The following is a 12,338-nucleotide window of genomic DNA, read 5'->3' as shown; positions in this document are numbered from 1 at the left end:
TCTCTATTTTCGAAACATCTCCAGAAACAACTCAGTGATCAAGGTTGACGTATTCCACAACCTGAAACAGTTAACGGTCCTCGATTTGTCAAAAAAAACCTAATTAACAAAATGTCCTATACATTTTTTTAGTTCCTTCCTAACATTGAATCGGCTGACATTTCTATGAATAAACTACAAAGTGTACAGAATGGGGTGTACAACTCCATCTCTTTGTCCTGGCTTAGTCTTTTGGGCAACAACATTGACCATTTGAACTTCAGTGGCTTTCCTGCTCTTGCCTACATAAACAAACAACTCTGGATTACATCCAAAGTCAGGCATTTTTGCTCACAACCACAGATTGAAGCTCCTGCTCCTTATGGGGATAGAAACAGAATTCCTGGCTGGAATTCAAATGGAGACAAAGAAAACTCTTTCAATGGTTGCATTCTCTTTCTCGCTTGAAATATCTTATTTCACTATTTGGGGCCTCCTAGATGTAACGGACAACCTTTCAAGAGTGGAGATCAATCTTGGAAAATCCAAATTACCTCCAAATGTCTCTTTCCTGTTTGAATTGTCCACACCAAATGTGGTAGTCTTCGAAAAAGCAAATCTTAGGGATTTGGGAGAATCTCAGCTCGTGCAGGATGGGAGCAAAATTAAAATACTTTATCTAGTTAACTGTGGTTTAAAGGAAATCTCTCACACCACCTTCCAAAGCCTTGAGGGTCTTTAAACTTTACAACTTAATGATAACTAGCTGAACATTCAAATGGATACGTTTACTGGCCTCAGAAATGAGACGTTCCTAACATGCTGACCACAGCGCTCATGTCGTACGTGTGCGAGCATTGCAAAATAAAAGTATACATACATGTTATTCAATCAATACACCAACACAGCTCGTGAGCGTCTGCGTAGCCGGGTGCTAAAATAGAACTTGGTTCTATTTGTGACGCTCTAAGCGCTGCAAGTCCTGCCTCTCAAATCTTCTCCTTGGTTTTTAGGAGTGATTACCCACGTGCCATCTCCTCATTGGTTTTTAGGAGTATATACCCACAAGGGTGATTGAAAGATGAACTGAGGTCCATATGTAACAGTATAACTTTAGACACTCACCCCCCTTTTGACCTCCTCCTTTTCCTCAGCAACCAGTGACCCGGGTCAACAGCATCAATGTAACAGTATAACTTTAGACCGTCCCCTTGCCCAAACCCGGGCGCGAACCAGGGACCCTCTGCACACATCAACAACAGTCACCCACGAAGCATCGTTACCCATCGCTCCACAAAAGCCGCGGCCCTTGCAGAGCAAGGGGAACTACTACTTCAAGGTCTCAGAGCAAGTGACGTCACCGATTGAAACGCTATTTAGCGCGCACCGCTAACTAGTTAGCCATTTCACATCCGTTACACATACTCCAGTCGGTTGTAGTAATGCACCGTAAATTTGGTTGCCAACCGCCTTATCAAGTCCAAAGAAGAAAAAGAAGCCTGAAGGAAGAAGGAGAGTTGACAAGAAACGAATCTGGTTGACCGTTTTGTCTGTGGATTAATTGTCGGAGTAGAGGACCTTGTACATTTCATGTAAAATAACAACCCAATGTTTATATCCCAGGACAAATTAGTTAGCAACAGCATGCTAGCTAGCTAAATTGCCATAAATGTTTAATGCTTTTCGACCTGTCCCTAAATTAATATAATTGGTTCAGTTTGTTTTGATATTTCAACCTGCGTGTCCTGATTGCATCTGGTGTGGAGGGACAAAATCAACAATGTGTGATGGCAGACGCACACGCGCCTGCTTGTCTGGTCAGCATGTAAATCTAGATAGAAGCAAGATTCAAGAACTCAACCCTCACTGGCTCCTCCCTCTAAGGAACCTTAGATGCTTGTCCATTATCGAAATGAAATCATTAAATTAATAAAAAACACTTTCAGTGACCTAGAGAACCTTGAAGACTTTTACATGCTATACAGTGTCATTAGATACATCACCAATCAACCTTTCAGCAAACTCAGCAGACTTGTGAAGCTGGACCTCGGCCTCATTATCAAATACATTGAGGAAGGATCCTTCCAAGACCTGGAAAATCTTGATTACCTGGACCTGGGAAGCATATCAAAAGATTAACTCCTGCCATCTTACAAGGTCTTGTGAAACTGAAACAGCCAGTGTTGTATAACAACTGCCTTTATTTTGATAAAGACAACACTCCGCCCTAGAGTATGTGGAGTTACGCTACCAAGGCCCTGGAGGAGATGGAGTTGAACATTTTGGACCGGGTTTCTTCACGGAGTAAGTGCGCGTAAGATGTTTATCCATAGGAAGCACCATTTTGAGCAATTTCCATCCAAATAACTTTGTCCCCCTTGTCAACTTAAGACGGTATTTTGGGGCCGGCATCACTTTCAGTAACACCAATCTAGTACTGTCCTTCATCCACTTAAATCACTGGAAATGCTGACCTTTTACAAAACAGACCTGGATCCTCTACCCGACATTTTACTGCCTCCAGGGAATTCCTTGAAGGTTTTACTAATTCAGTCCAACCATTTACACGTTTTGGAGAAATCTTTGTTTGATAACCTCCCTATGTTGCTATTCCTTGATATCAGCGACAACCCACTGTACAGTACCCGCCCAAATGCCTGGTTCAAAAGCTTTAAATTATCCTACTGTGCACATAGCCCATATCTATGACCGCCACTGTGACAATATGGGGACAGCTCACTACATGCGGGAATTAGATGACAAAGCATGCTCTTATGACCAGTTCTTCCACAGCCTTTTCTTGGCCACCTTCCTTCTGGACTTGGTGACTGTGACCATGTGCCTAATCTGGCACAATCAGAAATGTGCCATCTATTACCTGCTCCTTCCGCGGCCTCGCCTTCGAAGGCATAAGGCAGCGGGGAAAGGTTGCTACAGCTCCAGAGATGAGCCGTGAGTGAGCTGGTAGCCCATCTAGAAAGGACTAGGATTAGGATCAGCTCTGTTCCGACTGTGCTTGCAACACCTCGACGCCCGTCCGGGCAAGGCTATCCTAGAGAACATTGAAACAGCCATCTACAATGCCAGATGCACACTGAGTGGTGACCCGTGACTTTCTCCGCAGTGAGTGGTGGCCCTGGAGTTCCAGGTGGCCAGTCAGACTTCTGTGTGAGGGGAGCGATGTTCTTCTGATGGTGTTTCTCGAAGAGATCCCGGTCTCTCTCCTTACACTCTACAGTCTCTCTCCTTACACTCCACTGTCTCTCTCCTTACACTCTACTGTCTCTCTCCTTACACTCTACTGTCTCTCTCCTTACACTCTACTGTCTCTCTCCTTACACTCTACTGTCTCTCTCCTTACACTTGGTTATGAAAGATGGTGTGTCGGAAAACATACTTGTTTTGGCCCACAGACGAGCGTGACCAGGAGGTGTTCTGGATCAGACTTGAGAATGCCTTGAGGGAAAGCACACAGGAGGAAGATGATGGTGATGAGCTTGCCATGTTCACTGGCTAGACCTGGGATATTTTCAAATTAAGAAAATTGAACAGCTGACGGAAACTCCTGTAGCATTGTACATACAGTTAAAATCAGAAGTTTACATACACTTAGGTTGGAGTCACTAAAACGTGTTTTTCCAACCACTCTACAAGTCTCTTGTTAACAAACTATTGTTTGGGCAAGTCGGTTAGGACATCTACTTTGTGCATGACACATTTAATTTTTCCAACAATTGTTTACAGATTATTTCACTTATAATTCACTGTATCACAATTCCCGTGGGTCAGAAGTTTACATACACTAAGTTGACTGTGCCTTTAAACAGCTTGGAAAATTCCAGAAAATTGTGTCATGGCTTTTGAAGCTTTTGATAGGCTAATTGACATAATTTGAGTCATTTGGAGGTGTACCTGTGAATGTACAGTGGGGCATCAATTGTCAATAGTCAGCCACCAATTGTGCAAGTTTTCCCACTTAAAAAGATGAGAGAGGCCTGGTCGCTTGGTCGCAAATGGGTCCTCCATTCCAAATGGATAATGCATACTTCCAAACTTGTGGCAAAATGGCTTAAAGACAAGAAAGTCAAGGTATTGGAGTGGCCATCACAAAGCCCTGACCTCAATCCTATAGAAAATGTGCGTGTGCAAGCAAGGAGGCCTACTAACCTGACTCAGTTACACCAGCTCTGTCAGGAGGAATGGGCCAAAATCCACCCAACTTATTGTGGGAAGCTTGTGGAAGGCTACACAACACGTTTGACCCAAGTTAAACAATGTAAAGGCAATGCTATCAAATACTAATTGAGTGTTTGTAAACTTCTGAGCCACTGGGAATGTGATGAAAGAAATAAAATCTGAAATAAGTCACTCTCTACTATTATTCTGAGATTTCACATTCTTAAACTAAAGTGGTGATCCTAACTGACCTAAGACAGGACATTTTTACTAGGATTAAATGTCAGGAATTGTGAAATGTATTTGGCTAAGGTGTATGTATGTAAGGTGTATGTAAACTTCCAACTTCAACTGTATGTGGTTATATAATGCAATTGTATATGTTGTAAGACTTGAAAATGTACAGCATCGATAAATAATATAATATAAAGCTATTATAAATGTTTATACTGCTTATACATGCTTATTACATGTTTTCTCTAAGTTAATCTTTCACTCAAACAATAAATGGGGACATGTCCAGCTAACATGAGCAGGAATTGTTGTTGACAGGCAGCATATAGCCAGCAGATGGAGACAGAGCCTAATCTTTGTTAAACAGTTCACTATTCAATCAACATCCACTCAAGGCTCAGTGAAAAGTTTTGGTGCAGTCACCCTATGTCACCTCACATAAACGATTTTGTTATGTCAATAAATACTTTGCTCAATGATATAAATACCGCCCAGAGTTGGAATGCTGTTGTGTTTGATTCAATTAATGTAACAGTTAGAATCACTCATCAAGGGAGACCAAATACACAAATAGTCTGAATCATTGAGACCATAACAAAAGCAGTCTTAGTTTTGAGGCAGTCTTTTTTTTATTTAACTAGACAAGTCAGTTACGAATAAGTTATTATTTACAATGACAGCCTACTGGGGAGCAATGGGTTAACTGCCTTGTTCAGGGGCAGAACGACAGATTTGTACCTTGTCAACTTGGGAATTCGATCCAGCAACCTTTCGGTTACTGGCCCAACACTCAAACCTCTGGGCTACATGCCTCCCCCTTTTGATCTTTTGGCATATATAGCTTTCTACGAAGTAAACCTGTTTTATCTCACATACACTAATACCTCTGCTAATTCAATTCTGTCCCCACTAACACCATTTGAATGTGATGAGAAGTATAAGGAAAATGGCATTTCTGGAGCAAACCGAAAAATGCACAATACTACATGGGTTATCTTCCTGCTATATCCTCAGCCTCTCTCTTTCTCTGCCAAATCCACAGATTTTTTTCAATGCAGTGTTTTGATGATATCTTTCTTTGGAGTTCTCTCCAGACACAGCCACCAGTTGGAGTTCTCTCCAGACACAGCCACCAGTTGGAGTTCTCTCCAGACACAGCCACCAGTTGGAGGTCTCTCCAGACACAGCCACCAGTTGGAGGTCTCTCCAGACACAGCCACCAGTTGGAGTTCTCTCCAGACACAGCCACCAGTTGGAGTTCTCTCCAGACACAGCCACCAGTTGGAGTTCTCTCCAGACACAGCCACCAGTTGGAGTTCTCTCCAGACACAGCCACCAGTTGGAGTTCTCTCCAGACACAGCCACCTGTTGAGCTGACTTATTCATTGTGATTCATACATGAAACAACATGTATCTATATCAGTATAAAGACTAGTTATTCAGTTCATTCAGGATGTCTGGGGTTGAGGTCAGATATAGTAACAAGTGCACCTAGTTGTGTTTGTGGACACATGTTCCTTTTAAACACAGTGGGAAATTGAGACACACACATTTGAAAGAAAACTGTAAAAATGGAACTGAAAGGTAGGTAAGTGGGAAACAAATTCAAGTAATGTTTCAACAGTCAAATTGAAGAAAAAAACAACAGAACCCTTAAAGATGGAATCTTTAATGGTGAAACAGACATGTCAGTTTGCAATATTACACCAACTAAGATGTTACTGCAAACAATAAACAGAGTTCTCCACCACAGACATCATTGCACGAGCAATAGAAGAGCACAATCATGTATTTCTTATTTTGTTTCGCTGGGCGAGCAGCGCAACGCTCCTCAGCTCTGCTACAAAAACAATAACGTAGTGGGGCAGCCAGTGGCACTGTTTCCCTGTACTGCGTCCATCTTTATGTTGATGTTCTCTCCGCATAGCATTCACAAGCACTACATATGACAACAAATGTAGGTTTACATTGTTTATCAAAATCATGCTTACACTAGAAAATACTAAAGCGTTTATGACTAACTTCACCTATAAATGACCCAATTTCCCATCAAGCGGTTTGCTCTACTGTATGTTCTGATAAGTTAAAACATGAACACAGTACCAGCATTCCAAGAGAACAGCTGTGGTGCTGTCGTGTGTTTTGTGGCAGTGCTTTTATACATTGTTAATGCAATGTTTTTCTGGAGAGAATAATTATACATAATGGGTGATTGAATGTGACCTCGGTATGCCCTCAGCTATGCCTCATGTGGAGCTCAACTCGAGCAGATTTCCCCCCGGGTTAAACCTGGCCAGCTGTTGCCATTTGTTTGCCTGGCTCTGCAGGGACAGGGAGGGCATGATAGTCCACAAACCCTCTCCGTTTCCACTGCCGCTTGTTCAAACCCTACACAACTGTACACAATCTCAAAACGTTTCCTGATTTCCGTTTCCTGACTTTGTGCAGACGACACTGGGTTGAGAATAAGTCCCTGTTCTCAACCCAAAGCAACTCATTAATCTGCGGATTATTAATTTAAGCCTAAGCGTCAACTTACCTTGGCAATGAGTCTGCCTGACAAAATGGTAAAAGGCCAGAGTGATTGTCTGCTATGTCTCTTACTTGGAAGATGTTTTATCTGATTGTTTTTCTCCATCTGGCCACAATGTGGCTGGACATTATTCATAAAGGGAATTACTTCTGTGTTGATCAAATGAAATGGGCTATGTTACTTATGAAAACATTTCATAGAGATGCTACCATGATATGTATTAGCAGCCTCATCCTTTTCATTGTGGGTCATTGATGAAGTAATTTGTGTGTGAACTGAAACAACCAATACTTACTTACTCTACCCTCTTCATCCCCTATGGGACATGACCACAATGTGCTCCCATGTCTTTGAGTCCTTGGCAACATGCTGTAGCTCGCTCCAAGAGAGGTTATCTCAGAGCTGTTTTTAGGATTCTGCCCGGTCCACTCTGAGTACAAATGATGCTGCCCGGTCCACTCTGAGTACAAGGAATAGGAGCAGAGACTGAAATACAAAGGAATATCTTTTTTTTATTTATTATTGTTGAATAGAAGATTCAATCTGCATGAAGAACAGAAATACTCACAGCAATAATACAATATGGGTAAAACCAGACCAGACCAGACTGGAGACTGTTTACAAATGCCCTACATCACTCAATTCTCACTCACAATCTTGTTTAACTAACCTTGTGGGGACACACAATTGATTACCTTTTAAAATCTTATTTTCCCTAACCCTAAACTTCACCCTAATCTTAACCGTAACTCGTAACAGTAACCTTTAACCCCTAATTTGAACCTTAACTACCTAGAAATATCAATTTTTCTTGTGGGGACAAACAAAATGTCACTAGTTGGCCAAAATGTTGTTTATTTACTATTCTTGTGGGGACTTCTAGTCCCCACAAGTATAGTTAAACATGTCCACACACACACACCTTTCCCAAATAAGATAAAAAATTATTTGCATCAGCGAAATCTTCTGGAACCCATTGTTTGACCTCTGCTCTGGAGACTGTCAAATCAAATCAAATGTTATTTTGTCACATGCACTGAATACAACTGGTGTAGACTTTACCATGAAATGGTTGCTTATGAGCCCTGGGACATAAGTAGAAGTCACTCAAACAAACATTCTGCTATTGATGACAAGACTATGAGTGATTTGCAGGATCTGCACACACTGGTCCACATTTCCTTAATAATAATAATAATCCCTTAACATCTTAACACTCCCAAAACATTCAGATGTTTTTAGTACTGGCCATGCCTGTGGGGTCACAGTATTTGCTGTTGGATTGGAGACTTTGTGAGGAGAATTATAAATAGGATAAATATGGAGGTTCCATATACAACAGTATTTAATGATAATGGTTATATCATGTCCATACCCATTGTGTTTGAATTTTAATTAAACACACCGTTCTCCAGGGGATCATTCTATTTAGAAATGTTTTAAAAAAAGATTATTAACAAAAAAAGAGTGTGGTTGGAAAGAGGCTGTCCAATCTTCAACTTTAATATTTTACCTGTTGCACTTTTAGACATTTAAATATGCATTATTAAAAATAAAACACATCTTGGGGAGCATGGCAACCTTGACTAATAATCCATCCATTACACATGTTCATTGTATTCTGGTTTTAAATGACACACTTGATCCCAAACAGAGAAGGGACAGCACAGAAACAAAAGCGCGCGCGCACACACACACACACACACACACACACACACAACTTTGTACAAGTAATAAGAACGACAGTGTTTCCTGTTTTTAGTGTCTCCCTTCAGTATGAGACCCCCAGTCCGTCTCCTGGTGAGCATCCATTGTTGTATCTAGATTCTGTGGTCGAAAATGTTCCTAGACAATCGCATAACAAACCTTCATGTCAATCATTTACCTTCTCATTCATGTACATCTCCTTTAGTGTACAGATCACAATCCAACGGGTGAATTAAAATACATCGGAACCAAAGAGACTGGCCTCTTCATAGACATTCAGACAAAATGGTAAAAACATACAAGTGTAAAAAAAAAATCTGTTTATCCGTCATTTATATTAAGATATATCTCTAAACTTTGATACATGTTAGTAAACTTTCAGCAAATTGATGGGTATGTTATGACAATCATGACTTTATATCACTTGCAAGTGCCATACTGTATATCAAGGTGGGCCAAATAGTCTCTCACATTGGAAAAATATCTATTTCAAATGATCAGAAGCAATTGAATAAATAAAAAGATAGCTTGTCGGAAATGTCCTTCGCTTAGACACTATTGAAATGCTTTTGGCCCAAAGTACAGGTCATTTCTCATCTCACTGCTTTGAAACTCCTCAAACAACTTATTAAGCACATAGGTTATTCTTGTGGGCTAAGACATAGAACGGCAAGTAAAACAAGTTTGTTTACTTTGTAAAGGAAAATCTGAGGAGTGTAGAGACAGTTGCTGCTTCTAGAACTCCAGAGGGTGACTCAGGTTTATCATGGGCTTCAAATCACAAATATCTGACCTCTCCTCATAGTCTAAGAAAACCAAAACGTTTATGTCATCCAGGAGCTAGAAGGGATATCATCTGGTCCGCAACCCACAGCTTGGCTCATACAAAGTCCATAGGTAAGTCACCCAATCCTCTGCAACAGTCTCCTTCCCAGACCACAAGTGCCAAATTTCAATGTTCCTAAACAATCACTCTGATGCAACCTCACCATGAAAGACAATGGGGAGGTCAGGAAAGTGGGTGTCTAGGTGGGTGGGGGCTACCACCTGTTGATGATGTGGTTCATGTAGTCCTCTGTGGGCAGCCTGGCTGTCCCTTCGCCCCCCATACCGCCCTCATCTCTGAGAAAATCCCGGGGGTCGAGACCGCGACCCCGAAGTGCCAAGCGGTGCGCGCGTCTCTCCAGCTGCCGAGTGTACTGATAGCGCTGCTGGAAGAGGTCGCGAGCGTAGTCATACAGCTGCATGTCCAGGTCGTTGAGCTCCTCGATGCGCGCCACCGTGTCATTGTCCAGGTCCACGCCAGCCGCCCGCGTGCTGTTGTACTGCACAAAGGGGCGGATGAATCGCAGTCGGAAGGTGCGCTCAAACAGGAACTGCGTCTTGCGCTGATACTCAGTCAGACCGAAGAAGGCCATGTCGCGCAGGTTCTTCTTGGCTGACTCGAGGAGAAGTTGCGAGCGCCGCTTATCGGGCACGGTGGAGAGGTTGTAGCAGCCCACCAGGCTGAGGTCGGCGAGCATGCGCACCTGTCGGTTGTTGGCCAGGTTGTAGGGGCAGTCCATGAACTGCTGCAGGGTGCAGCCGGACCAGTCTGTACCCTCATAGCAGGGCGGCAGCTCCTCGGGCGTGGGCGTGCGCCCGTCGCACATGTGGAGGGACGTCTTCCAGGTGGCACCGCGCTGCACATGGCGCCACTCGCTCAGGTAGCGTGACACAGGGTCCCTCAGCAGGGTGATGTAGTAGAACTTCCTGCAAAACACAACAGATCAAATCACAGTGACTGAAAACTAAATCAACACAGTGGTATTTCAAGAAACACGAATGAGCGACGACTGACTAAGTCAGCAGGATCAAATCTGGTTTCGCTATGGTCTCCTCAACATGAGATGAACTACGGAAGCCTTCAAGGATCAACAGTGACCATATAAAGATTTCCATGCACATTCTACCGACCACTTGGAAGTTTTGTCAAAAACTGAAGTGAATTATGACGAGCACACCTGTGAAACGTATAAATGTACTCAAATGGGGGGGAGGCAGTCTGAAGAATCAGGGGTGCTTCGTGTCATCACAAATCACTGCAGTGAATGTTGACATTGACTTCAGTTTTGATATATTGGGGAAATTATTGTTGGCGCTTAACCAGATAGCAAAAATTCCAGACCTCAGGGGCTACGGGGTCCAGACCAGAGACCTGGAGTGACGCACATCTTGAAACAATCATCTCCAGAGGATAAAAGATGGGGAGAGCGAGAGAGAAAACAGGGGCGGAACATTCCTCTGCATCTGTGTAATCACAAATACCTGTCATGCAATGGCAAGAGGCCTGACCTTGGTGTGGTATTCTACTGCTCTGCAGCGGCAGCCAGACATTCACAGACACCGAGACAACAGTAAATACATTCCAACTCCGGGGGGCAGTGTGTGTGTGTGTGTGTGTGTGTGTATTGTTGTTGACCAACCCTGACCCCAACATCCATAGCCCCCGCCTACACAACCCTGTTCTCCTTTACACGCCAGATGAACAAACTGTTCGCTATTCTTCCCATTAAACTCCACTGTCTGGCCTGTACTTATGTCATAACGACATTAAGATTCAATCTGACTAGAGAAACAGCCAAGGGTCACTGCCTTGGCAAAACAGACAGACCTTGGTAATAGGATTTGGGTTAGAGAGCTGGAGACAGGGTCTGATAATGATTCAGAGTGATCCCTATACTCTTATCTACATTTGCCGGGTCATAACACAACCTTTAAAACAGAGACAGTGGGCACAGTAATGCCAAGTTCAATTCAATCAACAATAGAGCCAACTGCTACTTAGTTTACACCCCTGGCTGGAAAAGAGAGACAGTGACGCAACAAGGCGGCCATTTTGTGCCAGGTAACAGATGGGGGGAAAGAGGAGCCCCTTGTTTTGGCAGGTGCAGGTGAAAAGGTCAGACTTTCAGGTCTTCGAAGGGGTACACAGGGGATGACAACTACTCTTCTTATCGTCTCTCATTCCGTGTCCAATCGCGCCCACCTCTGTCTAGTATCAGTGGAGTAGTCAAGGTTCAATACTTTTAGAGTTTGGAATTCTAGGCCTTTGGGGTTTCCGTGATTCTCAGGAAAATTCCAGGGGACTTGACCGCATTAGCGAGTTTTGTATAATTGGAGTGGATTGGGTGTGGAAAAAAATTGCACTTTCTCACGTTGAGAAACAAAAGAACTGTTAACTTTTTAAAAGTAGTTTATCCCCTTTAGCAAACAGATGCACAAAACAAAAGTAGAATAGAGTATCACACCTCAATTCCCTGCCATGCCCCCTGGTATGACTAGAGAAGATAAGAGGGGGAACTAATGCAAGAGAGGGGAAAAAATGAGCATTTCTTGATGAATGGCTGAGCTGTATTGGGGAGAACTGGAGTCTGGAGGTGGGTTTCAAGTGGGAGTTCTGATCTCATTACAAATTAGCGCTCTGCTCAGTCAACATTACGAGTGAATCATAGTGTACGACACGGCAGGATCCCCCCCCCCCCCCGGGGGGGCCTTCACTACACCAGCACACCTGGTAGAATGAGATATGATGGGGTTGGAATTGAGACACAGAGACTTTGTGTCTCTGCTCTCTGCTCTCTCTCAGAGTTTTTGCTAGACACCACGCTGTTGTATTTGAGTGTGTGTCTTTCTCTTGCATACACACACAGACCATCTAGTTCACACT

The 12,338-nt window shown here is 43.1% G+C and overlaps 1 protein-coding gene and 1 pseudogene across 2 annotated transcripts in view; one reads left to right on the top strand and one right to left on the bottom strand.

The window, feature by feature from the left end:
• The first annotated feature begins 1,759 nt into the window (after nt 1-1,759).
• Nucleotides 1,760-2,935, top strand: LOC118938947 (uncharacterized; annotated as a pseudogene).
• A 5,469-nt stretch (nt 2,936-8,404) lies between these two features.
• Nucleotides 8,405-12,338, bottom strand: part of LOC110489724 (heparan-sulfate 6-O-sulfotransferase 1-B) — a 100,993-nt gene continuing 97,059 nt past the window's right edge. For both annotated transcript variants that reach the window (XM_021562515.3, XM_090199418.1), the window contains exon 2: nt 8,405-10,381. In XM_021562515.3, coding sequence (XP_021418190.1) covers nt 9,670-10,381 — 712 coding nt within the window. In that variant the 3' untranslated portion in view covers nt 8,405-9,669. The remainder of the gene's footprint in view (nt 10,382-12,338) is intronic.

Source organism: Oncorhynchus mykiss, chromosome 15 (assembly GCF_057628025.1).
Source record: "Oncorhynchus mykiss isolate SJ-2025 chromosome 15, ASM5762802v1, whole genome shotgun sequence".
Classification (NCBI taxonomy): domain Eukaryota; kingdom Metazoa; phylum Chordata; class Actinopteri; order Salmoniformes; family Salmonidae; genus Oncorhynchus; species Oncorhynchus mykiss.
Note: the sequence above shows the minus strand (reverse complement) of the source record. Positions and strands in the feature narration are given on the sequence as shown.